General features: G+C 35.3%; 5 protein-coding genes across 8 annotated transcripts in view; 4 read left to right on the top strand and 1 right to left on the bottom strand.

The window, feature by feature from the left end:
• The window catches only part of LOC140742406 (uncharacterized), a 39,571-nt gene that overhangs the window by 6,115 nt on the left and 7,981 nt on the right, over positions 1–25,475 (bottom strand). For both annotated transcript variants that reach the window (XM_073073335.1, XM_073073336.1), the window contains exons 3-5: positions 24,492–24,559; positions 23,925–24,147; positions 23,386–23,568 (exon numbers count right to left, since the gene is read on the bottom strand). In XM_073073335.1, the coding sequence (XP_072929436.1) occupies positions 23,386–23,568; positions 23,925–24,147; positions 24,492–24,559 (474 nt within the window). The remainder of the gene's footprint in view (positions 1–23,385; positions 23,569–23,924; positions 24,148–24,491; positions 24,560–25,475) is intronic.
• On the top strand, positions 1,496–4,486 carry LOC140757799 (uncharacterized). Of its 2 annotated transcripts, none has more exons than XM_073093669.1 (6): positions 1,496–1,657; positions 2,201–2,277; positions 2,634–2,869; positions 3,289–3,367; positions 3,756–3,821; positions 4,122–4,486. In XM_073093669.1, exons 2-6 carry the CDS (start codon positions 2,215–2,217, stop codon positions 4,467–4,469), a joined length of 792 nt encoding a protein of 263 aa, XP_072949770.1. In that variant the 5' UTR covers positions 1,496–1,657; positions 2,201–2,214; the 3' UTR covers positions 4,470–4,486. The 2 variants fall into 2 exon arrangements, with proteins under 2 accessions (XP_072949770.1, XP_072949771.1); XM_073093670.1 differs by having other exon boundaries at positions 3,756–3,832; positions 4,122–4,257.
• Positions 4,823–7,439, top strand: LOC140757798 (uncharacterized). The gene is made up of 4 exons (XM_073093668.1): positions 4,823–5,020; positions 5,600–5,667; positions 6,522–6,622; positions 7,142–7,439. The coding sequence occupies exons 1-4, from the start codon at positions 4,996–4,998 to the stop codon at positions 7,422–7,424; spliced, it is 477 nt and encodes a 158-aa protein (XP_072949769.1). The 5' UTR covers positions 4,823–4,995; the 3' UTR covers positions 7,425–7,439.
• On the top strand, positions 8,218–11,275 carry LOC140757796 (uncharacterized). 2 transcript variants are annotated; one of them, XM_073093666.1, is made up of 6 exons: positions 8,218–8,378; positions 8,761–8,828; positions 9,086–9,192; positions 9,850–9,928; positions 10,472–10,534; positions 11,075–11,275. In XM_073093666.1, the coding sequence occupies exons 1-6, from the start codon at positions 8,348–8,350 to the stop codon at positions 11,165–11,167; spliced, it is 441 nt and encodes a 146-aa protein (XP_072949767.1). In that variant the 5' UTR covers positions 8,218–8,347; the 3' UTR covers positions 11,168–11,275. The 2 variants fall into 2 exon arrangements, with proteins under 2 accessions (XP_072949767.1, XP_072949768.1); XM_073093667.1 differs by having other exon boundaries at positions 10,472–10,591.
• Positions 14,316–17,926, top strand: LOC140757819 (uncharacterized). The gene is made up of 5 exons (XM_073093689.1): positions 14,316–14,440; positions 14,705–14,828; positions 15,236–15,400; positions 15,960–16,055; positions 17,474–17,926. The coding sequence occupies exons 1-5, from the start codon at positions 14,316–14,318 to the stop codon at positions 17,924–17,926; spliced, it is 963 nt and encodes a 320-aa protein (XP_072949790.1).

Raw genomic sequence — 25,475 nt, 5'->3', positions numbered from 1 at the left:
GCAACACAACAGTGGAAAAACATCATGGCGGTAGTGATTACCGTAATAATGTCATCTGTCATTCTATTTTAACTTACTATATACATTGTATACTTTTTAATATATTTTTTACGCGATTGGGAGTAGATATATAAATATTGTATTGTATGTATTGAGAAACAATACCTATATTTGATAAACATCAATTATATTTACTTTCATAAATCTTGACTTAAACAAACATACCAAAATAAGTACTTCTATACCAATTTATTTTAGTTAAAACATTTAAGTGTGTAAATAAAACAACTTTAACTACACATTTAGATAATATTTTATTTATTCTTCACTTAGATACATTATTTATTTATTTTTAATATCTTCCCTTATCAATATTTTCATCCAATCATGTAGCAGGTTCTGTAATATCCTGTGACTAGCTCAGCCCAAACATCAAACAATGATCATAATGTGAGCGCAACTACCTACGAGTACGGTTCGTTGCCCAGCGATGCAGTTGCAATAATAACTGATTATTTTGTCATCCCAAGAATGTCCTTGTCTTGCTATTGTAATTATCTAAAAAAAGAGGAATGTAAAAAGATTAGCTTCCCTAGTTTAAAATTATTAACGATTATTTCACGATTAATACAACTAACTGATGTATATTTTATTACCTGATGATAATGAATCCTTGTCAACACAATCCACAGCGATCGCACGAAATTACAAGAGTCCATAAAACGTAAGCTGGGTAAACAAGTAAGGTAGAATCAGTCCAAAATCGTAAGCAGCACAGAGCAAAAACATATTCAGGATTGAAATCGAATCTTCTCACCAGTACATATTTATTCAACGTTTACATTGGAGTCCACTATTATATAATATGTATATATCAACTTTTACACATATCAAATTGACAACTTCTTCTTTTTCAATTTGACATGTCACTTACATCTATAAAACCAGATACTATTTAAAAGGTAGTTTTGTTGTAATTATTATAAATAATTAATTAAATTCAGAAATAATGACGGGATACACAAAACAAAAGCCAGGTTGTAAAGTACTGAGGTAACAATAACTTTACGACAAAAACAGCGAAATACAGAATTACCGACATCCAAAGAGTATAGTAACCTATGTGTGGGGTACACATAGGTTCCCTGACCGACATCGACAGTTTTGAAAACTTGACATTGACAGTATCCCGCCATATAATATTTTAATGAGGAATGCTTATTTTTAATATTTTTAAACAATAATACTTTAGGTTATCAAAATATATATGTATTTTTCTTCAATTATACAAATTATTCGTGTTTTTTAGATATAGTGTACATGAGATGGCCGAAAATGAAACATCTCCTTTTATTATAATTTTGTATACGTGTTGAAAAGAATTAATTTTTCGCCAAAATTTCGTATCCAAAGCAAACCTAAAAATAATTTCAATTCTGCTAAAAACCCAGAAGCGCCAATAAATCTAAGTATTTTTAAATTGTTTATGAACAAAATGCCACATTAATTTGTCAAATCTTTCTTATAAATATTGAATGTAAATAAAAATGTATAAATTACGTGTAGTTTTATCAAAACGATGAGAAACAATGAATTATTAAATAAATCTCGATTATTTTAATACCTTTAATGAAATCAATCACAAAAACAGGATAATGTAAGTATTACTTTAAGTATAAAAAACACGTAAATCGTAAGCTACCTTGAGTTATGTGTTTTTCATACCTTTAACTCTTCATCATCATCAACCCATTATCGTCTCACTGCTGGGCTCGGGTCTCCTCTCATAATGAGAAGGATTAGGCCACAGTCCACCGCGCTGTCCCTTGCCCCTTATCCCTTGAGATATTTTTTTTATAAATTTCAGGTATGCAAGTTTCCTCACGATGTTTTCCTTCACCGTTTAAGAAAGTGATAATTAATTTTATAATACGTACATTATTTTTGAAAATGAGAGGTGCGTGCCTGGGATTTGAACCTCGATCGAGAGACCGACTATACTATACTATACTGCTTTTTATCACCTATAACTCTATATCTATATATCTATATCTATATCTCTATATCTCTATATCTATATCTATATTTGGTATTTACTATAATATTTCGATAAAGAAGCCTACCTCGTGACCACAACAACTTATCCATATTCCTTAAAATTAACTTATAACTTAAAATATCCTTATATTATTCTTTTCAGGTGGCATTCGGAGTATGAAACAAATGGTTGTAAATTTACTAATCTTCCTTCTTATTATAGGAGCTATTTATGTATTAGTGAGTAGCACTATTTTATAATCTAGTCCTTGTTCTTATCATCTTAACCGAAAAAGTTTATAGTAGTTTATTTTTATTAAAAATAGTACATTTTATATTTTTTAGAAACCTATATGCTCAAGAGATCTTTAAATCAAAAGTTCTCAAACTTTGCACTAGATCAATGCAGTCAAATATTGTTAAAACCCACCCAGCTCCAGTGTAGACCCGAGCCCAGCAATGGGACAGTAATGGGTTGACAACCCTTATATCCACATCACATTCTTCATTATCACGTGTCTTCAGTTTTATTTGAATCCTTTCAATTCCAAACTTTACACCCTTTACCTATTGTTCATCGATTTCTCCACTTCCAGACATACCCTGACAGCCAGTTCGTATCAACAGCGTCAGCGATCCGGCACGTGTGGTCCGGTAACTGTCGGCTGAACTGTCGCCAGAGCCAGTTCAGCGCGTTCAGTGGGTTCAGTGGGCTCAGCGGGCTGGTCACGGGCCAGGAGGGCAAGGCCGTCGCGCACAGCAGCCATGCTGGCCCGAGCAGCGGCTGCATGTGCGAGGCTTGTCCGTGCGCTTTGATTGATAGTGTTCTCAGGTTATGTTCAAGACTTTTCTTCGTTTACGCTTAAAACAATCGTCTGATATACATATATCTATTATTTTTTTAAAGCTAGCTTCATTTATACTACCTAATTAAATTTTGTCCGGTTTTAAATTTTCAAACTCTTCAGCATTAGATTAGAATGACAACGGGCGAGGGAAAGTGTTACAACAAAACTTGTCTGACACATTTTATCCAGGATTTAAGGTATAATACTGGTTGAAACTTTGTCGTGTCATAAATGTTTTACATATCGTTTTTATTTTTTTTGGATTTTACTGCTATCTTAATGTTTTAATTTTTTACAACTCTTTTTTATTAACAATTGTTATCTAAGGGTACCAGCGCTCTCAACTTCTTTTGGGAATTATTATTATCTGTAACATGTAACAATAATAACAATTTTGCTGTAGGACCTGCCGTCCAGCCGCAACAATGTACTCGCGTGCTGTAGATGTCGCCACTACGGGATATTACACAGTTCTCGAAACGGTTAGAAATACTAATAACCAGTATGAACATAGCACATAACCAATTTTCAATTTGTAAAACCTTAGTGTTCAGGCACAACGCCTGCATCTACCTTTAGAAACACGTGTCGATCTGCTGATATATTGATTTGAAGAAAGGGGAGGGAGAAGGAGAGACACAAACGGCTTCTTTAAAGATCTGCTACCGACCTTTGGTAGAACTTTAGTATTATTTGGAGTGGATCTGTAGATGACCATGGGCAGTGACCGATTGCTAAGTGTTTTTATTTTCAACTTCATGAAAAAAATCTTTCCCAGTTATTTTATTATGTTCTGTTATAAAACACCAGATTTCTTTATTAATGATGTTACAGTTAAGCTGTAAGTAACGAAAGCTTGTGTAATTCTAGTTAAATGACGTATACAGCTACATGCAAAGAGTGTTCAACTGCAGAGCGTCCTGCCAGAGGCCTCAGGTAATGATAATGTACGTACGATACTAATGTTGTATTTTTAAACCTTTATACTAGGAGTAGTAGGAAATTTACACAAATACACAATCCGATATGGATGATTGATTATTTTTATGCACTCCATTGCATTGGTAGGAAGGGATGGAAATTTATGAGAAAATACAAAAACCAAAAACAAAAAAAGTTACTAAAAAACTTGTTGAAATTTTCAGGTCGCGGCGGTAATTTAGGAACGAAATGAAAATAAAGTTTCAACCTTCTTATAATTCTATCATCTCCTAATTTTTTGTGCTTGTGTTCCAGTTAATCGAAGATGAAGACTCGAATTCAGAAAATATATACTTCGGTTATAAAGATAGAGACAGTGTGGTCAAAGCGAGAGATAGGACAAGACAGTCGGATGCTGGCATACGGTCAACCAGATCAATTGTTTTCAGAGATGCATCTGATGCCGTGAAACGAGAAGAACGACGGTCAAGTAAGGCTTCCCTGGAAAATGATTTTAGGAAAGGAGTATCAGACGTAACGTTGAGGCCGAAGGAATCGAGAATGCCTGCGAGTTCTGAGGAATTAAGTCACTGCCCCAAATGCAAGGAGAAGGGAACAGTGTGTATTAGAAACTGCCCAAAGGCTCCTGTAAAAAAGAAATAAAGATATATTTGACATTTTTTCTTTTTTTCCTTTATGTAATTGGTAGTGGATTAATGTAATAACTTCGACGTCTTTTGCTAATATTAATGTATTTAGCATAGCAAGTTTTAAATGACTAGGCTATCGAAGTAGTGATAGAAGAATAGTAATTTTAAGATAATAATATTATACGTTATGACGTTATGTCAAAAAGAATGAAAATAAAAATCATTTCCTACAAATGTCTCATTCCTTTCAACGTAGTCGAGAGATGCTCTAACCCAAAAAATATTTTAAAAGAGCGAGTGTGACTTGTTCCGAAATTTAAAAATGAACATACTTCACCCATGCTTATCTATGACTTCACCTGACAATCTAAATATCAAAATATAACCACGAAAATAGTTTTAGTGGTTGGTCAAATTTCAGATAATGTAGCCTTAGAAATCGTTGGTTTTATTTATAACAGAATCAAAATAATCAATAATTATTGTAACAAAAATGAATATAATGCAATATTAAGGTAAAGAGCGATAAAAAGATAAAAATGTGTATTTTTGAATCACGAGATGGTAAGTTTTTTTTATATATATACGAGTATAATATAGGAGTAGCAGACGAGCATGCAGTCCACCTGATGGTAAGTGGCTACTGCCGCCCGTGGACATCTGTAATCAACCCCAGATAGGATTAGATATTCCTACCTGACGTCGGCCACAGATGCTCCGCTACCCCTGAGGATTAAGCTGGAACGCCTCGAAAAAGTCTGTCTCCCTTCAAAACGGAACACAGCAGCGCCTAACACTGCTGTTATTAGGTAGAAATAGGTGTGGCGGTAGTGCCGCCGGAGTCGAACCACAAAGGGTTCTACCACCTTCAAAACAAAGTAACAAAGGCATTTGAAAAAATTAATTACTGTAGCAACGTACACAAGTAAAGTAATATTAAAGTCAATATTATTAATAAATATAACTGCTGACCTTAGAAGATTAATTTTACAGTTAAATCAGATAAATCGTTCTAAATAAGATACATTTTGAGAAATTCAGCCTAAAATTATATTTTTATTTATTTATAAGAACCCGTCAAACATTTTCTAGTTTAGCACTTACAAACAAAATCATGTTTTTTTCATGTTTTGTAAATTTCAGACGATTATAATCCAATTTGTGGTTTAGTGAAAACTATTCTATTCATTGTTATCGCTACTTTCGTGCTGGTGAGTTGAATTATAACAATAATTATAAATTACAATATAAGAATATTAAATATATCGAACTCAAAGGTGACTGACTGACATAGTGATCTAGCAACGCACAGCCCAAACGACTGGACGGATCGGGCTGAAATTTGGCATGCAGGTAGATGTTATGACGTCAGGCATCCGCTAAGAAAGGATTTTGACCAATTCTATCCCCAAGGGGATCAAATAGGGGATGAAAATATTACTTCGTAGCGCGAGCGAAGCCGCGGGCAAAAGCTCGTCTGTAAATAAGACTCTTACATCAGAACAGCAGAGCTTAACTGCTGTTATAAGGCAGATAGGTGAGTTGATTGTGCCTTCGGAAACGAACCATGTAAGGTTCTACCACTCTTTTTTCTACTCTTAAAGATTTATAAATTAACCTAGGGAAAGTAAATCTGCCTTAAAGAAAATAGATCTTTTTTTAAACACCTGTCAAGGCTGTCTGATCGAGTGCACCCACGACCAAAGGGCTGGCGCTCGGACCTCGGGCAAAGAATTACGAGTAGCTTAGCTATTCAACGAGGTAACGCCAGCGTTTTGGGGACTCTACCAAAGGACATCAATTTGGAAGAAGCTTATTATATTGTTTTTTCATAACTATTTTAAAACCTGGTTTATGTATTATTTTTGTATTTCCATTAGGTTAATATTGTAAATAATTTACTATGTAATTGAAAATAGATCTAAATAGATAGGATATGATGAGTTTTAATAAACTAAAGTTAAGTAGATATGATTGAAATGGTAGTTTGTTTTTTGTAGTTTAATTTATTGGTTTAGCATTTAATCTTTATGATATAAAATTAGACATTTTGATTTTGTTTCAGATTATGCCCATGACTGATCCTCACTGTGATAGAATAGATAACACAGAAAATAAAAACACAGTTCTCTGTTACGCGTGTGAAGCTTGTTCCTTAATTGCAAAGTTAGTATCTTTATTTTTAGCATTTAATCTATGTAATCAATCTGTCTCTTAGGAGAGCTTCAGGTCATTTAGTTCGATTCCAAATTTCCAAAAATATATCCTACTTTATTTTGAGATACGATTTAGACGAGTCCAACGTAGCTCATATTATATGTTAAAGTCGATTAAGCCGTTTGGGTTGCAAAGACTGCCACAGAACTGTATGCTATACCATTCACGGATGAAAAGAGTGTCGAAACAAAATTATTTTTTTCTACTTTTAAGAATAATTACTCGCTACTCGTCAAACTAACTTGAGCAACACTTATTTTTACAATCGATAAAAATGTTATCATGTCAAATAACTTTGTTATGTTAAATAATATAATAACATTTTATTATGTTAAATAAATTGATTAATTAGAATCCAAAAGTTTAAAGCTTAATTTTTAAAGTTTGGTGTGGTTTTAAAACAAACCCACGGTTATGTTGCTTACTGTTATGATATAGTGAAGCTGAAAAACAATTATTTGATTTCAGAGCTGCGAATAAAGTAATAGAAACTGTAAAATGTATAATGTGCGAATTATTCGAAATCACATGTGAAACAAAAGTGGAGGAGAAACCATCTCTTAAACTATCTAATGTTAAAAAATGTGCATCAGATGTCCCATCGAAAACAAAAAATAAATTACCAATGATGAAACTTAAAATTCCTAAAAAGGACAAAAAAGCAAGCGCTTCAAAGTCTAACAGTTGTGCTAAATGCGTTGATAAGGGCGTAGTATGCCCTGAAATATGTTCAAAGACTAAAAAGAAATAAAGGGATTCATATATATTGTTTTATTTTATTCTTACGTCATTTTTTTTTAGGTGGTAGAACCCTTTGTGGTTCGACTCCGGCGGCACCACCGCCGCACCTATTTCTGCCTAATAACAGCAGTGTTAGGCGCTGCTGTGTTCCGGTTTGAAGGATGGGAGACATACTTATTCGAGGCGTTCCAGCTTAGTCCTCGGGGATAGTGCCGCATTTGTGGCCGACCTCAGATAGGAATATCTAATCCTATCTGGGGTTGATTACAGATGTCCATGGTCGGCAGTAGCTACTTACCATCAGATGGACTGCATGCTCGTCTGCTACTCCTATATTATAAAAAAAAAACGATTACTTGGTAGTTATGGGTTTTCAATAGTTAGATTGGATTATGCGAGGCGAGCGGCGCTTATTAAGAAAAAAATATGTTATAGGGAGATTTTAAAGGAAGTCCAACGAGGAGTAGTTTGACTCTGAAGGCACCACAGCTTCTCCTATTACTGCCTTACAACAGCATTTTCAAGCTCTCTGGTATGATTTGACGTGTGTGCTTAGATCCATTTTGTGGCGTTCCAACTTAAAACTCTGGGTTAGCGAACTGAATTAAGGTATAGGTACTGAAGTATTATCTGTGGTTGATTACAAATATTCATGAGCTGGACTGACCACATACCATCAGATGGACTGCATGCGTGTTTGCTACTTCGATCTTAGAAAAAATCCAGATAAAAAAGGAAATATTTTGAACAAATCAAAATTATATTATCTTTGGCAATCACTTCATCTTTAGTCTATTGCTGTCAATCACAAATCTATTCAGACATTTGAGACAAAATTGCCGAGTGAAGTAAATTAAAATTGACGAAAATCAAAATAAAATAATATAATAATAATTTTGGTATCATGGTGTAGTCAATTATATACATTTCGAAATGGATTCTGCGGAACCCATGTCGCAGAATGGTAATGGAAATTGTAGTCTTACTTATCTACATAAATTACTTTATTGTAGCAATAATTATAAATTTCATAATAGAACCGTCTGTATGGCCGGGGATCGAACCCGGGTCCCTTTGCGCATCCGATCGGTAGGATCACTTCGCCACGAGGGTCGTCACCGGACAGAGTTGTACACCGGAGTTGCACACCGGAGGCACCAAATCCAGATCTAATTCTGTCTCATAACAGCAGTATAAAGCCTTCCAATTTAGCTCCGGGAACCAATGTACCCATGGCCGACATCAGGCAGGTTAATCCTATCTGAGGCTAAGATCAGGTCGTTTGCTACTCCTAAATTATATAAAAAAGATTTTTTTCCTTATTCACATTCTTAGGACTTTTTCAGACAGTGAATGTCAAATTTTGAATATATTGAAAGCAGTTCTATTCGTCGTGGTGTCTGCTTTTGTGCTGGTAAGTTCTAATATATACAAATTATTTTTAGAGTTCCGTACCCAAAGGGTAAAAACGGAACCCGATACTAAGACTTCGCTGTCTGTCCGTTTGTCACAGGGCTCTATCTCTGAAACCGTAATAGATAGACACTTGAATTTACAGAGGATGCATAACGGTGGGCTCTATAATAACAAATGCTAAAAATAAAATGAAGTTGAATATTAAATTATTTACTTTATCCAATACAAGTGATTTTAACTAAATATTTTTTTCAGTACGTACCCCTAGGGGATCCCCAAGTAGCCTGTGAAACAATAGCTTCAGCACAAAACAGGAAAATAGCATACTGTTGTATCTGTGAAGCTTATGCTATCGCTGTTAAGTTAGTAAAACATTTAATTTTATTAATTTTAAGAAGGGCTAAGACGGCTAAGAAATTTGTTTCTGGTATACGTAATATCTCGACTTACGATACCCCGACTTACGGCATCCCGATTCCCGACTTACGCTACCTCGACTTACGCTACCCCGACTTACGGTATTCCGACTTACGCTACCTCGACTTACACTACCCCGACATACGTTGCTCCGACTTAAGCTACCCCGAATTACGCGAACCTGAATTTACGCGATTTTCAATCGTCGATTCGTCTTTTGTTTCAGCGACATTCACCTCTCGATTACCGATTATAGACATTGTTCCCACACTATTGCTTAGTTCATGTAAATATTCACATCGCATGTTGAAATCCTACCATGCTATGTTATTTATATGCGAAATCCTCGACTTACCTGAGGTCGACCACAGATGCGCTGCTACCCCTGAGGACTAAGCTGGAACGCCTCGGAAATGATGTCTCCCTTACCACACCCTTCAAACTAGAACACAGCAGCGCTTAACACTACTGATAATAGGCTGAAATAGGCGCGGCTATGGCCGCGGTGGTGCCGTCGGAGTCGAACCACAAAGGGTTTTACCACTATCAAAATAATATTTATCAATTGATAAATGAGAGAAATAAAATGGCTTGTATTTCAGAATAGTGACACAATTAATCGAAACAATAAAATTTGTTGCTTGTCTCTTAATGGATCTGCTGTATGAAGCAAAGCTGGGGGTAAGACAACCATATTATTATGCCTATTTCATCACATATTCTTAATAATTTGGTTAATTATATAGATACTTAGTTGTTAGTTATATGGCTTGTATAGATCATAACTGATGTAGAAGATTGAGCAACCCTGGCTGGATGAGTATTTTTAGGGTTTCGTACCCAAAGGGTAAAAATGGAACCCTATTACTAAGCCTCCGCTGTCTGTCCGTCCGTCACAGGGCTCTATCCTGAACCGAGATAGACAGACATTTAAAATTTTACAGAGTATGTGTAAGGCCACCCTTAAGAATGAATACTAAAAATAAAAAAGTTGAAAATAAATAGGTGTCAAAACAAGCTATTATCGGGGTTTCTCACTTTATCTTTAAACCGTAATAGGTAGAAAGTTCAACTTCAGTTCAATTTTCTCGGTGCATTTGCTTCTACGGTTGCTAGTTGCTGTTATGAACAAATACTAAAAATTAAAATAAAATGAATAATTGGTACAGAACCCTCCCTATGCGAGTTCGACTTGCACTTGGCCAATTATATCTACTGTTTCAGATCTACGGTTTCCTCGACAAGGTCGACCGAAATGATATATGTAAATCCGTCTGTTGCAATGCGGTGAGATATTCTTCTAACATTGATTAACCCCTGTGAGGAACCAGCTGTGAATAACCAGTAAGTTTGAAGGTGGTAGAACCCTTTGTGGTTCGACTCCGGCGGCACCACCGCCACATCTACTTCTGCCTCATAACAGCAATGTTAAGCGCTGCTGTGTTCTGGTCTGAAGGGTGGTAAGGGAGATATACTTTTCCGAAGCGTTCAACTTAGTCCTCAAGGGTAGTGGCAAATCTGTGGCCGACCTCCGGTAGGAATCGAATCCTATTTGGGGTTGATCACAGGTGTCCATGGGCGACAGTAGCCACTTACCATCCAGTAGCCACTTACCAGGTGGACTGCATGCTCGTCTTCTTCCCGTCGTTCTTCTTCGTGCACAAGTGTGTCGAACAGGAATATTATAATTTCGCTTTTATTCTTGTATGTCCCTTGATATGTAAAATTTCAAGCAAAATTATATATACTTATCGAGATGTAGATTGTACCATGTTCAAATTCGGGCAACGCAGACATTTAAATTACATTCTGAGTTTTATATTACAGAACAGCGAGCATAAGGACAAAATCAAGGAGCTAAGGTGTCCCCTTTGCAAGTGTGTAAGAAGCAGGTGTAGAAGTGATGGTGATTGTCGATAACTGACCTCATAGCCACCTTTTGGTTTAAATTAAAAGAAAGATAAACCTAACCTTTTTAATTGCTTTGTGCTTTACATTTGTTCGAGAATACATGTATTAATTTTGTTTTACTATTTGTTTTATTTTTATTTTGTAAGATTTAAAAGATCTAAGAGGTTAAAGTTTATGCATCAAACGTTCTAAGTTCTAGGAACATGAAGATTCTTATATTATATATGTTATATTCTTCAACAGCTTATGATTTTGTAATAGAAATCTTATATATAAAATGCTCGTGTCACAATGTTAGTTACCGTACTCATCCGAAACGGCTTTGCCGATTTTCACCAATTTTTATATGAATAATCAGTAGGTTGAGTCGGCTATTGTCTATTTTTCATACCCCTAAGTGTTCACCCTTAACCTTTTTTTATTTACATGGCAACACTACTTTTGCCGGGTTAGCTAGTTTGAATATAAAGCAAATAGACGTAGGAAGTGACGCAATGAAACCACGTAGGTATTCAAGGACTAAAAAACTATTGTAAAATATTTTACGAAAAAAGAATATTTTCCACTTCTCGCGGTTCTCAACTACGCTAAATAATCCATTTAATCCCACAGATGTGTACGAAAATAAAACCAACATCGATATTAAAAGATAACCTCAGTAGTGATGAGAAACGTATCGACGAACGCAACGGATCCTTGATCCGTTAGATCCGCGAAAATACCGCGGATTCCGTAACAAAAAATTATGTAAACTCGCTCCCAATAGCCATAAAATCAGTTTTTATAGCGCTTTTTATCGTAAACACTTACCTATCATTTGATTCCGAGAATAACTCTGTTTATTTCGGTTCCACTATTTTTGATGCGAGCCACTATGAGCAGACGGTGTCTGAAGAATTCGCTTTATATGCTGTCCACTGTTTTATTGGCGAGTACAAATTATTTTCGTAATAAATTACCGTTGACGCTTCACGTGCCTACGTTCTGCAGTAGCTGTAGTTTTTATAATATTGAAGTAGCAAACCATAGATTAGTAAAGATTACTCACTTAAATATTTAAATTTAAACAAGAAAATGTAACCAGTTTTGACAATTGAAATTGTCACTGTCATGTATTTTCGTGTTTGAAAAATATTTAAAAAATGTAGTTTTTTGAGCATTTACGAATGAAACGATATTTCTCCGCACTTTTTCTTCGATTTCATGTTTTTGCACCACTTAACTGCATCTGCATGCATGCATGTCGGAATTGTTCCGCATAAATTAAACCATGACAGCCATTAAATGGCTGATTCTCTGTCAGCCATTTTAGCTATTTAATGGCTTCCTTCAATTATTCTATAAATATCTATATAGCAAACAATTCTATACTTATCAATATAGCAAACGTGCAATGGGACTGATGGTAAGTGGCATCTAAGTCCTAATTGAGGCCACAGACGAGTTGCTACTCCTGAGGACTGAGTTGAAACGCTTCGGATACGAAAGTCTTCTTCTGTCTGTTTTTTTACCACGCTCTTCTCACCAGAACACAATAGCACTTAACGCTGCTATTATAAGGCAGAGAGAAGTGGGTACGTTTTATACGTACTTTATATTTCAATTATATGTGTATTATAAATATTTTCCTTGAAGTCATGGAAAATAAACCGTGGCAGAACCATTGATCTTCGGCTAAAGCGACACAACTGTCACACCTATTTCCACCACTCTGGTTTGAAAGGTCTGGAAAGGCATCACTGAAATTATATTTTAAATAGTATCGATGTACACAGTTAAGCACATTTTAATATATACATATTATCATGGATGACTCAGAGGGAACGTTAAGCGGTATTAAACTTTATCGAAAGCTTTATGGGTAGTCAAACATTCTACACGGGTTGGCCTGTAATCCATCCCTCTTTTTGGGTAGAAACAGCGTGATGGCGTTGTGGGCATACCTGAACCACAAAACATTCGGGAGTCCAAACTTTGCCAAGTTTTGTTATAAGACATTGCCTTTCCCAAAAAATCTTTTATGCTTTTTACGTGCTTTGATTTATTTGTCTGCTAATTGGGTAATCATGTGCCAAGTGTTGAACAGTGGTGATTCCTGACGGTATTGAACCATCGATATTTTTTCCAAAATTGTGCACACATTTGTGTGAAAGTATTTTATTTTGGTGGTAAACATTTTGGGGCTTTTCCTGCCACGCGTGTTTGCGTCCGCGTGACAAGAAGGTCCGCGAATCAGGTGTATACAACTTGACATCCTATGCTTTTTAGATACTTATCCTATCATGTGTGCCACATGCACGATGGTGGCGAATAGACAAGCGAGGTAATTCACGCGTGCGATGAGGCACGCACTGACATAAGCCGCGTGACAGGAAAAAGGCCCTTACACCTTCGCTGAACAAATCTATTCTAATTTCAATACACACTAACTTCATTCGGTATCATTGGCATGTTAGAAACAGACATACAAGTCGATTTTGATACTTATTAAAATTAATATTGTGTGAGACGCCATAAATTTGCATAATGGCTTTTAATATATCGACAAAACAATACACAACACTACACAAAGGACGCATAATTCTGAAGCGCGCCATAACGGTCAATTAGGAAAAATAATGGGACTGACAACCTCGTTTTTTTGCAAACTACTTTCCACTGTCAACACTTGCGATGTTTGCCAGTAAACATCTGCTACAGGCGTGTTAAAGAAAGTTTAGTTTGTAAGGTAGAAACAGTATGGTACTGGGGAAGTCCTACAGCCACGCCTATATATGTTTCCAGGGTGTGATTGCTGAGTTACACATATATGAGGCGATCATCTTAGTTCTCAAGATCTCATCTGTGACTCATCTGTGATTTGGTTCAAGTAGGACCTGTTTTACTTCTATAGGTAGTCAGAGATATCTGTGAACGACTTACCATTAGGTGGACTGCAAGCAAGTTTGCTCCATTCTTACAAAATTGTTAAATCGATGATGTAATTTTTTATATTAATTGTAGACTTAAAGCGTCCAGGAGAAACACCATCTATATCTGTAAGTGATACTTTGCAAGATAATCCTGTAATTGACACAAATGCGTTGCTGCCTTTGAGAGCTATGTTCGATGACCTGTAGTATCATAAAGTTTACTCATTTTTTTCTATTATCTAAAGATGGCACAAGGTATTGAACTAGCAAAAGAAGAAGTAGATAAGGTAATAGAAGATGAAATCACACAAAAGCTGAGCACAGACCTGCTGCAGAGCATTGAACGAAAGTTCCAAGTGGATTTAGAACGGTAAGTGATGAACCATATATACCTCCTGGGTATTCGACCCATCATTGTCCCACTGCTGGACACGGGCCTTTTCTGAGAGGGAGAGGGATTCAGGCGAGCGCACTGGCTGTGTGAGTTTTGGTAGACTGCACAACCTTGAGAATGTTTTTTTAAGAACTCATTGATTTCTAATTCGACATAACTTTTAGAGGAGCGTGTCTGGGATTGAAAGGCTATAACTGCTAAGCTTTCAAGGTTTAATAAATCTTTATTGATCAATTCCAGGTCGGTAGATATGGTATTGTTAAAAATTAAATTAATTTTGCAAAATGGTTCCCATCATATCCAAGATAAGCTAGTTGAAATACAAGGAATGTTGGAAGTTATGAAGAGGAATCATGAGAATGAGGTCAGTTCGGATTTCTAGTCAAAATCACTATTACATCATGTTTAATCATGACTTTAATTCTGAATCAATCAATCAATTCTGATTCAACAATATCCTGATGCGCATATGGATTTATTTACTTTCACATTCGAGTTACTACATATATTGGAAATTATATTAAGTATACACATTAAAAAAACGTTTTGCTAAGTACCTAGTTTGTGTGACTTAGGGAAATTCAATTTTAACTTTTCTGTGGCAACTCATGATTATTATTTTCCATAAAAAAGATTGTAAACAATAATGTAATATAATATAAAAATAAAAATCTACATAGTTTACGAATCCTAGTACTATGAACACGTGAAAAATAATTTAATAAGAAAATCTAACATCACACCTTTCTAAAGTTATGGGAAATTTTACAGGTCATAGAATGCCTAACAAAGAAGGAGAACGCAACCTCGATGTTAGCGGAGAGGGCTTTGCATCAAATGGTGGTCTGTGGGTACGCGTTGATCGGACAGGACCCCGCGCTGGCGGTTAGCACCGTGGTCAAGTTGAAAAACATGATTAAGGCAGGAGTCAAACCGGTGAAGATTTTGTAATTAGTACATAGATTGTAAGGGGAAAAGGTCATGGTGAAACTTATTAAAGTTTAAATTAAAGACATTGATCAAGGTTAACCTCTAAATTGATTTGCTGAAGTAGATCGTAGATGCATTGTTATTCTTGAGGGCTAAGTTGGAATGTTTCATTTAAGTAAGACTTTATTAGTAGGACATCCTTTTTAAATCTGTGAATGTGTATATTGTGACTGTTAGGTGGAACGTTACTAATTGTAACAATAGTGCCCCACGAAAAAAAATAAACAATAGACAGATCTCAATAACATATCATAATTCAGGAATTAAAAATGTAGAGCTAAAACTCTTTAAAAGATACCCCAGAAACTTGGAACAAAACTAGAACTGAAATCGGTACACTAGTACATAGTTGCAAAAACAGTTCCAAATATAACAACACATAAACAAACACATTGTACCCTGATGTATATGTCACGTACCAGCGATACCACGATCTAAAAACGTAACCAAACATTGAAAGCTCAATCTGGCAACCTAGACATAACGTAACGGAACGCAATTCCAGATTTATGAACAAAAGCAGGAGATTTATGGGTTGCTAAAAGTCTGCGGGCATGTCCACGACGCGCTGAGGAAGGTCGTTCAATGCGTCATCTCGAAGGTGAGGGTAATTATGGTTGATTTTATTGTACGTTGAGTACAAAAAAAACGGTTATGATGTTTGAGTGAAGTTTATAGGCTTTTGATGTTATAGTGATGGCTATGTTGATATCTTTATCCAGGAATACGCATGGTATTATTATTGGTATATAATGGTAGTCTGTCAGCAAGTTGGGAAAATACAAGGGCGTTTCGTTGAAAGTATAGCAGCATACAACTATATACGGTACCCCTTGAGTCTATTTAGCACTTAACCAGTTTTTTATCCGACTGCAGAGCGTATGTATGTATGTCTCATTTTTGGCCCATATTTTGTCTCACATTGTCATTTTGTAATGTTTAAAAATATTGGAACGTAAAATCAAATTTTAGATTTGCCGTAGGGAGTATAATATATATCTATGAGTTGGCCTATTTTCTCAAATCTTCTAAATCAGTTTTTAGGTTATTTCGTTCAAATTTCTATGTACATAAATCATTTTTGTTTAATTTTATTGTTTAGTTAATTCAAGTATATCATTCATATATCTACAACCGGCTCAAAGAAAAATGAACTATTCTTGTAATGAAATCAGACAGCGTACATTTAGCAGACTCGTCGGAAATAGACGGATTTTAGCCAGAGAGATTCAAATCCATCATATTAACACATCGACGGAGGTACCATCGACCTATTTAAGAAAACAAGGTCGGAACTACGTTATACCTTCGGGGAAGCTGTAAAATATCATGAAAAACATTTTCCTCGACAATAACCAGAAGCTGGTAACGACGCTCGCTTCGGCCAAAATGAAAATGTTTGAAAACTTCCAACGAAATTACTCATATCCGCCTTTTGAATGTAAAATAAATCGGTAAAGTGCCGGCCGCTCGTAAATTCACTTCTGATATGAAATTATTTAATAGTTTCAACTTTCAGCTCGAATGCGGTTGTAAAATTATGTTAATATAGAACACGAATTTTGAAATGGTGTATTTCATAATGTTGCAACAAATTGTTGTAAATATTTTGACGAGATTATTTCTTATGATCATTTAAGATCAATAGCATTTTGTAAAGATCTCAATAAAATTTAAATAACAGATATTTGTTTCTTCACCTCTTCTCTAATAACATATTTTTATTTAAAAATTGTTTATTAACTCGCTTCTATATCCCGTCTGTTCAGGTGGAATTTAGTAAACACTTTACACAACCTTCCCAATGAGCTGGAGACTTGAAATTTTAAATATAAATATCTTAGATTCGGATAACAATACCGAAATTGAAAACAAAAACATCGGACAAAAAAATATATACATATTATTCAATAAAGTATTTTATATTATTATAATAATGTCTATCCTCATATGTCCATCCTATTAGGCTTCTTTTTCACAAAATCACGATAAATATTAAATTGATGATTTATTTCACAGTCACCCCTGATAAAATCTGTGATGATGGATGTAACAGGAAAATTAGTAGAAGGCGTCGTCGAATTGACAAAATTAATGGCTCACGGTGCGATGCATGAAGCATGTTTAATTGAAGTCGTAAAAAGCGTGGAAGACGATGCTGTTGAACTCATCATAGACGTCAGAAATTGTGCTTACGGCAATGAAAGTTACATCAAGGATTTGGATGAGTTTATGACAGAAAATAATGCTACTGTACTCGATATAATTAATAAAAACCCGAAACTTAAATATACTGCTAATTCAAATGGAAGCAAAGGTGATGAAATGCAAGATATACTCAGACGTATGTTAGATAAGGATAATACTGAAGATCTAGATAAAAGGTTTAAAGAAAATCTCATAACGTTACAGACAGATGTCTATGGTATCAATAATAATGTTATCGGTAAAAATGGTAAGAATAAAGATTAAAAATGTCTAATGAATATAAATTTGTATACATAAAAGGTATATATAATAAAATATAAAATACGAATTGGTAATTTAAAAGCAAATATTTTTTACCCGACTTCGGATTTTAATGTTTACGATATATTCGTGTGATTTATCGGCGAGTCCTACAATCCAGATGCCTTGAAGGATATAAACATTTATGAGATGTCGTTGGTCGTCTTATCATTGTGGATCTTAAATAATAATGAGTTTAATACCAATAATGGCATATTGTAAAAAAGGGCTTCCAAAATTACACATAAAAGTTTAAAGTCATGTCACAAAAATATAAAGTCATAAGTAAGCCCAGCTTCTTTATCATCAGGGTTAGAATTAGGTAGCTAATGCTGGCATCAACGTCTACATTTTAGGATACGATGCTGAGATCTAAACCCTACTCTAGCTATAAGAGAAGTTCTCGAATAAAAGGTATGTAATATTTTCGAAATAGCACATGATTTAACTCTTGGAATGTAATTTAACGATTGGAATCATAGATTAAACAAAGCGCAATTTATTACAAAGTTTCACAAATTAATTCAATGTAAACACATGAGATGAGAATTTCACATCCTGTGGACTCGACGTAGGTGAAGAAAATTATGGAGATATTAATGAACATATAAATAACTAGAATTGATTCTAAATGTAATACGTAGTTTAGCGAATACGCAAATATCTAGTCGAAAATAAGCGTGGAGAGGTGTCGAAGAATGCTAAAATTACTAGGTAAAATTAGATTGAGAATTTTCTTTGTACAAGAGGTAATTGATAGATAGACAACATCAACAACACATTAGTTGCGATGAAGTAAATTAATTATTTATTCACCTACGCTAGGATTCCTTTTATTAAAGGTACTAAAATGCACACAGTGAACGTTTTGTGTGGACCCAGAGTAATCAAATATATAAATATACGTCTTGTAATTATTTTTTTAAACGAGATTATTCAGAAATTAATTTATAGATGTCTCATTTGTATAATGTAAATGCGTACTAGAAGGATGAATGAGTAGATTTAACAGGGGATGAAAGAGTCAAGCGGTAGAACAAAAAGTCCAAATAACAACAATATCCTGCTGTGGAAACATTCCAACATCCATATCAAGGTTACACATAAGTGAGCCATCAGTCAACCGTATCTCACGCCCGTTATTGATAATCAATCTCCAATGATCTACCAAAGGTCGACATTTGAAAATCTCCGCATACTTATAATTATCAAATTTCAATCAATAGATCATTGGTATAGATTGAGTATTAACAACAGGTGATGAAAGAGATTACCTACGTCATCGTATGCAGCCCATAAGAGACTGATCCGACGTCCGATCGGTTACGGGAGTTCCATAAACACAAAAACCCAGAAATCGCTTACATCCGCGTGTCACCATTAGCTGTTGGCAGCGTGCCAGACTTCAAAAAAATGAATAATAGGGACTAGGTGTAAGCGATAGGGCGTTCACCTCGGATGATATGACTGCGACTGAAATAGAACGGAATAATCCCTTGAATTCAAACCTGTGACAGCGATGGAACGGGCTGAGGTATGCCGATTTTAATGTTACGTTGAGATGCTGCTGCACATCTTCTGGATTTAAACTAATTTGAAAGTGCAACCCTTTTGAATTAGTTTCGGAGATACCGCAGTACCTATCTCTATCTAAAAGGTATCCACTAGTGTTTCGTGTTTGAGTTCTTATATGAGGCATTAGAAGACTTAGGTCTTTAAGTCTAGAAACAACGTATTAGTGGCTGACTGCAGAAAAGACTCTCATCGAATCTGGGATTGATTAATTCAGGTAGATTAATTCAGTTGCTCTCGGGTAAATGCTTACCAACAACTTTTGACCCACTAATCGATAGATTAACACTCGTTATTAACAATTTATCTATCCAAGCTTTTGCTTGCCAAAGATTGACATTTGAAAATAACTTCATATTAGTTATTGGCAAATTTCGATCTTTCATAGATAAATTCGGATAGATTGAATATTAATAACGGGTGCAAATAATGGAAATAAGTACTTATAAGGTAACGAGAAAAGCGTATATTTTTCGATTACCCTCAGGAAGTCCTACGTGACTGAAATCAAAATTATGATTAGTAATATCGAGAGCTTTTAGTCTTGTAATAACAGACGAGGTGTTTATAAACATTGGCCAGATGTTGCGAGGCCGGCCCAAGATCTTGCTTTGTATTCAATATACATAACTGCTATATTACAAGTGGAGTTGTAGAAATATACGAAAAAGATGGAAATACCGAATGAAATGTTAATTACGAATCCGAAAAATTTACAAATACCCAAATGAAGGAAATTATTTTGTATCGAATATACGTAACTGTTATATTATGTGTATAAGTGGAGTTGGTAGAAATATATAAGAAAAGATGGAAATATCGAATAAAAATGTTAGTAAGAATACAAAATATTTCACAAACATCCAGATGAAGTTGAATAAATTCATACTTTATATAAAAATATTGAATATTATATTGTAATATACAGTGTAAACTCTATATAACGGCACTGAAGGGACTGTGCATTTTATGGCGTTATAGAGAGTGGTCATTAAATGGAGAGAAGAAAAATCAGAATAAGAAAAAGAAAAAGTTTATTTCAGTCTAGTGTTAGTAGTTATGTACATAAAAATAATCTTATTTGAACGCTATTGCGTGTAGTCTGTTATTTTTGTCTGACGTCTTTTGCTGCACCAGTAATTTTGTTGTATTTTTTTTATTATTTTATTCATATCTTCTGATATTGAGGCATCTGGGTGACAAAGGAAGTAATTTTCCAATAATTTTGATTTTGATAATAAAGCGACAAAAGAACGTACACAGGTGCGCAGTTTTTACTAATTTTAGCAACTTAAAAGGTACTTTTTATTACTCAATTTCCAATCAAGAACGCCGGACTTCAGGACCAGGACCATGGGCGGCAGTAGCCACTTACTCGTACTACCAGGTGGATTGCATACTCGTTTGTTGCTTCTTTATTATAAAAGAATGTATATTCAGGTATTAAAATACCTAATCATGTTTCTACAAATGTGTAAGACATAAAGCGCCATTTTGTCAATTTAGACATTTAATGTAACGTTACGGACACTATAGTTCTGATGCAATCCGCTAGGGGCGCTGATTGGAATTTGTATGAGCAAATACGTAAACAAATACCAAAACAGTCATATTTGTCAAAACGTAAAAACTCATGGTAAGGGTACAGAACACATAATCATGTTTCTACAAATATAGTCCCACATAAATCAACAATTTAAACGTGTTGGAATCACTTTCCTGTTTCGCGTTGGGAATTCGCGGAATATTCACAAAGTTTCAGGCCGCTATATTATATATCGTTTATGATATACTAAATTGCTTTACTAAGAAACGGTTTACGTATGTGAATATTGTGGGCATGTGTGATTGACGGTTTATTGACCCGCGGTTGGTCAAAGTTTGGTTTATTTATAACTTTATAATCCCAGAGTGATACGTGCTACTGATAAGTGTATGTCCAATTCTGGCGCTTGAAAGTGAGATTTTATGGTGAAACAAAAAGATCTAAGTGTTTTTAGCATTAAGATTTTTGTACCGTCAAAAATTTTACGTTTTGAGATTTTTTTAATCTCTTATTATGTAGGTATTTTCACGATGTTTTCTTTAACTTTAACTATTTAAATAAGATTGTAAGCTTTGTTGAATCGATTGTTAAATCTACTTGTAAACTTTCCCTCACGCTAATTTCTAAAAACTTTTTTCCAATCGAACCAAATTGTAATGGAATTCAGAATTTACAAAACCAAATTATCTTCACAATTTCTGCGGAATCTACAATTATAGACAGTAAGCAGCTATTAAGCTCAGGGTTATACCAACATTACAACTTCCTGCAAAATAACATTTATAAACCTTCACCTGTAAACCTAATTCTTATTGTCTAGTTTACGCACGCACTCACCCGACCTTCTTATAACTTTGTTTATGTCAGTGTTTCTCAAAGTGGGCGATTCCTTGTGAGCGCTGAAGATGTACAAGGTGTGTTAAGGGGCCCCGAGAAAATTGGGGGTCGTTAAAGTGCAGTAGGAGGCGACAATTATATTGCGTTATTTAATTTTTTTATATTAAAACTAGCTGACCCGGCAAACGCTGTGTTGCCATATAAATAAATAAAAAAAATGTTAAGGTTGAACAACCCTTATTACTTAGGCGTATGAAAAATAAAATGTAGCCGTTTCTCAGACCTACTGTATATGCATATAAAGTTTGAAGAAAAAAAATAACAAACTATTCCTAAAGAGACGAAAAAAGTAGCCACTTGCAACACTAGGTGTGTTGCAAGTGTTGTCTGTAATGGACCTGGTAATTGTCAATTTTGAGAGTCGCTTGAAAACCATTCTAAAAGTGGATTCTGGACCAAAGTTTGAGAACCGCTGGTCTATCAAGCAAACATTTCGACCACATAATAAACCCTGGATTACAGAAGCATCGGTAACTAATCTGAAAGTTTGATTACCATAATACCACGCCAAGGTCCCTACTGACGTGGTATGGTTACCATTCCACTTAAACGTATGACTAATATTACGAAAATACCATCCGCGAAGTAACTGAGCTGTTATGCCGCTATTAATGAATATTTAGAAAATATTAATGGGCTAAATAAGGGACGGGGAGCGCTATATAGGATATTTGTAATAGATTACGTTGCTGCTTTACTAGTCTACTTTTTGAGATTGAAATTGGGGATACCTTAAAGGCTAAAAAGAAGTGATTATTTTACAGAATTTTCGACAAAAATCTTCAGCATATAGAATATACATATAATCAATAAATTATAGATTTGTTATTGTTTTCAGAATTATGAGTCTCACATTTTTCTAGGTTGATTTGAATTTTATTTTTTTACAAACTTATTGATATTTATACAATATCCATTGACTTTAAAAAATATTCGTATTTATAGATGAAAGTTAGTCATTATTTTACAAGGTTTAGGCCACAGGTACAGGTGTGTAAAAATAGACTTCACACATATTTAATAATATTTTATAGACCTCTCAGGCTATTCCATAATAGCCACCAGTAACACAAGTAATAGCAGGGAAGAACGCACCGTAATAGATAAGAAGTAATGTCACTTTGATATAAAGCAATAAATGGGTGGTGTATCTTCTGTGCTGTTTTACTAACGCAATGATGTCTCGGATCAAACAGAATGACGTGTAGCGTCCGCACGAAATTTAAAAATGATAAATCACAACAATTTTTAAGCCACTTTTCATTTTAAAATTGAAAAATAATTCTATTAATAGTTTATTAATACAATAAGAATCATTAGATATACTTTTCACAAAAGAAACCGCGGTATTTTGTGAAAAGTGTATTTTAAGATTCTACCCTATTATTTTCAAAATAAATTTCCTTACCTGCATCAGTGAAGAAAGCAGAATGTCGACTAGGACTTGAAGGTACGGAGGCAGAAGCTGATGTGAGGAAGGCTCTCTTGACCTTCGTCCACTTGGAAGCTCGGGGAGGACGGTTCTGAGGAGGTCGCGCTTGAAGTTCCAGAGAGCGTTGCTTACGGAGAATCGGGTGGGATGGTTCTGATTCTGTAAGTAGACGAGAGTGATGTGGAAAATGAAGAAGAATAAAAAGATAATAGATGGATTGTACTGTATTTTTTTATTATTTACATAAGAGTAGCAGACGAACATGCAGTCAACCTGATAGTAAGTGGCTACTGCCACTCGTGGATATCTATCATCAAAGCCAAATAAGATTGGGAGTTCTACTCAAGGTCACAAATGTGCTAGAACGCCTCAGATTATATTTCTTTTACCACAACGTTCAATCCGGAACACAACACTAAGCAGTTGCTATTAGGCAGTGAAAGGTGTTGTGGCGATACCACCAGATTCAAACAACAATGGGTTCTACCACCTTTGTATCTATATTATATCCTTACCTAGTTCTTCAGAGGAAGGTATAGTAAGAGTTAGCACTGGTGGAGCGTCACTATCCCCTCCATCACTGAGAGATCTTCTGCGCGACGGCACCACATCTGGAGAGCTCTTGGATCCCCTGGATTTCTTCTTCACTGATTCTCGATGCGTCTGGATGATGTCACGCATTTTTTCCCACGGGCTCTTATGTAGCTTGTTTGGAGAAGGTGAGGTAGAACTGTCGTCCTGGGTAAATAATTATATATTGTTTAATTAATCTGGATATGTTTGAGGTACAAATTAAATATTAAGTATCACTCTAGTAGGTAGAGTAGAATGTCTAAATGCTTTTGTTAGGTATAAGCAATGATATTATTGCAAAAAAAATCATTGAGTATATGATTCATTTTTATGTTGTCATTCATGTTTTAGAATTGAGAACTAAGTATGAAAGAATAAAGAAAGTATTTTGTAAAGGCCATTATAGTAACAGTTGTTTTCATATTTATTAAATCACAGATTTAATAAGAAGCTACCTAAAGTAAGGTGTTAGAAGAAAAACAGTATAAAAATATTGTTGACCACCGTACCTGTAAAGGTGCCTGCAGAAAGGTGTTGTCATGGTCATCGCACCGTAGCATACTTTTGCGGGACACACCTGCGAATTTTAATATTATTAACTAGGTGTACTACTTTATTTAAAAGGTAGGACATGTATAGTTCTGTCCCTGTAGTTCCGGGACCAGAATAGGGTTACGGTATCCCCTGCTTGTTGTAACATGTGACTAAAAGGGGGCTTCCGGGGTTGCGGTAGGCAAGAGTGGGAACTCGAACCGCCCGGCCAGCGATCCCGGGATGGACGGCGGTAGGTGTGGTCGCATATCGTCGTGTACACCAGACGGTGTGGCGAACGTCATGCTCACCTGGGCGGAGCCCGACGGGACAACGCACTAAGAGGACTCCGGTTCCTTTCGAAAACCCGTCGGCAGCGCCGACGACGGCCACCGGTGGGGTTTTAGTGCGGTAAGAGTCCCATATAACCCTTTGTCACTCTCACGGTACCGGGTACCTTTTCATCACATCACATCACATCTAAGTACTTCTAGTGCGACAGTTCGGTAGAAAGGTGTATGCTATAAAATGAAATAACCTAAGTCTCTAAAGATTCTTAAGTTGTGTTTTATTTTATGTTATTTTACAAAAATTGTGTTTATTTTTCACAGACACAGTTTTTGGAGAATGTATTGAAACAAGAACCAAAATTGTTGTCATAATATATGAGTTTGTTATATATTTATTTATATTTTATTATTGTTTTAGTAAAACTAGACTAAAACATCTAAAATTATGCCTAATGCCACACTATGTCTGCATAAAACAGCAGTATTAAGCGTTACAGTGTTCTGCGTATGCTAAGTGAGATATACTCACGAGACATTCCAACTTTGCCTTTAAGAGTAGCCACGTATCTGTGGGAGACCTCACGTAGTACTCTAATCTTATCTAGGGTTGATTTTGGAAGGTGGTAGAACCGTTTGAGGTTCGACTCCGGTGGCACCACCGCCATACCTATT

Source organism: Epargyreus clarus, unplaced genomic scaffold (genome assembly GCF_041222505.1).
Source record: "Epargyreus clarus isolate Ecla_fem2 unplaced genomic scaffold, WU_Ecla_fem_2.2 ptg000005l, whole genome shotgun sequence".
In the NCBI taxonomy this organism is placed as follows: domain Eukaryota; kingdom Metazoa; phylum Arthropoda; class Insecta; order Lepidoptera; family Hesperiidae; genus Epargyreus; species Epargyreus clarus.
Note: the sequence above shows the minus strand (reverse complement) of the source record. Positions and strands in the feature narration are given on the sequence as shown.

Coding starts and splice junctions, on each gene's coding strand:
- LOC140757799 (XM_073093669.1), top strand. CDS start 2,215: ATGAAACAAATGGTTGTAAATTTACTAATCTTCCTTCTTATTATAGGA. Junction 2,278..2,633: donor TAGGAGCTATTTATGTATTA/GTGAGTAGCACT, acceptor CTCCACTTCCAG/ACATACCCTGACAGCCAGTT. Junction 3,822..4,121: donor CGTCCTGCCAGAGGCCTCAG/GTAATGATAATG, acceptor CTTGTGTTCCAG/TTAATCGAAGATGAAGACTC.
- LOC140757819 (XM_073093689.1), top strand. CDS start 14,316: ATGGCACAAGGTATTGAACTAGCAAAAGAAGAAGTAGATAAGGTAATA. Junction 15,401..15,959: donor TTAAGGCAGGAGTCAAACCG/GTGAAGATTTTG, acceptor ACGCAATTCCAG/ATTTATGAACAAAAGCAGGA. Junction 16,056..17,473: donor TTCAATGCGTCATCTCGAAG/GTGAGGGTAATT, acceptor TTTATTTCACAG/TCACCCCTGATAAAATCTGT.
- LOC140757796 (XM_073093666.1), top strand. CDS start 8,348: ATGGATTCTGCGGAACCCATGTCGCAGAATG. Junction 8,379..8,760: donor GGAACCCATGTCGCAGAATG/GTAATGGAAATT, acceptor GGACTTTTTCAG/ACAGTGAATGTCAAATTTTG. Junction 10,535..11,074: donor AATCCGTCTGTTGCAATGCG/GTGAGATATTCT, acceptor TTTATATTACAG/AACAGCGAGCATAAGGACAA.
- LOC140757798 (XM_073093668.1), top strand. CDS start 4,996: ATGTGTATTTTTGAATCACGAGATG. Junction 5,021..5,599: donor TATTTTTGAATCACGAGATG/GTAAGTTTTTTT, acceptor TGTAAATTTCAG/ACGATTATAATCCAATTTGT. Junction 5,668..6,521: donor TTATCGCTACTTTCGTGCTG/GTGAGTTGAATT, acceptor ATTTTGTTTCAG/ATTATGCCCATGACTGATCC.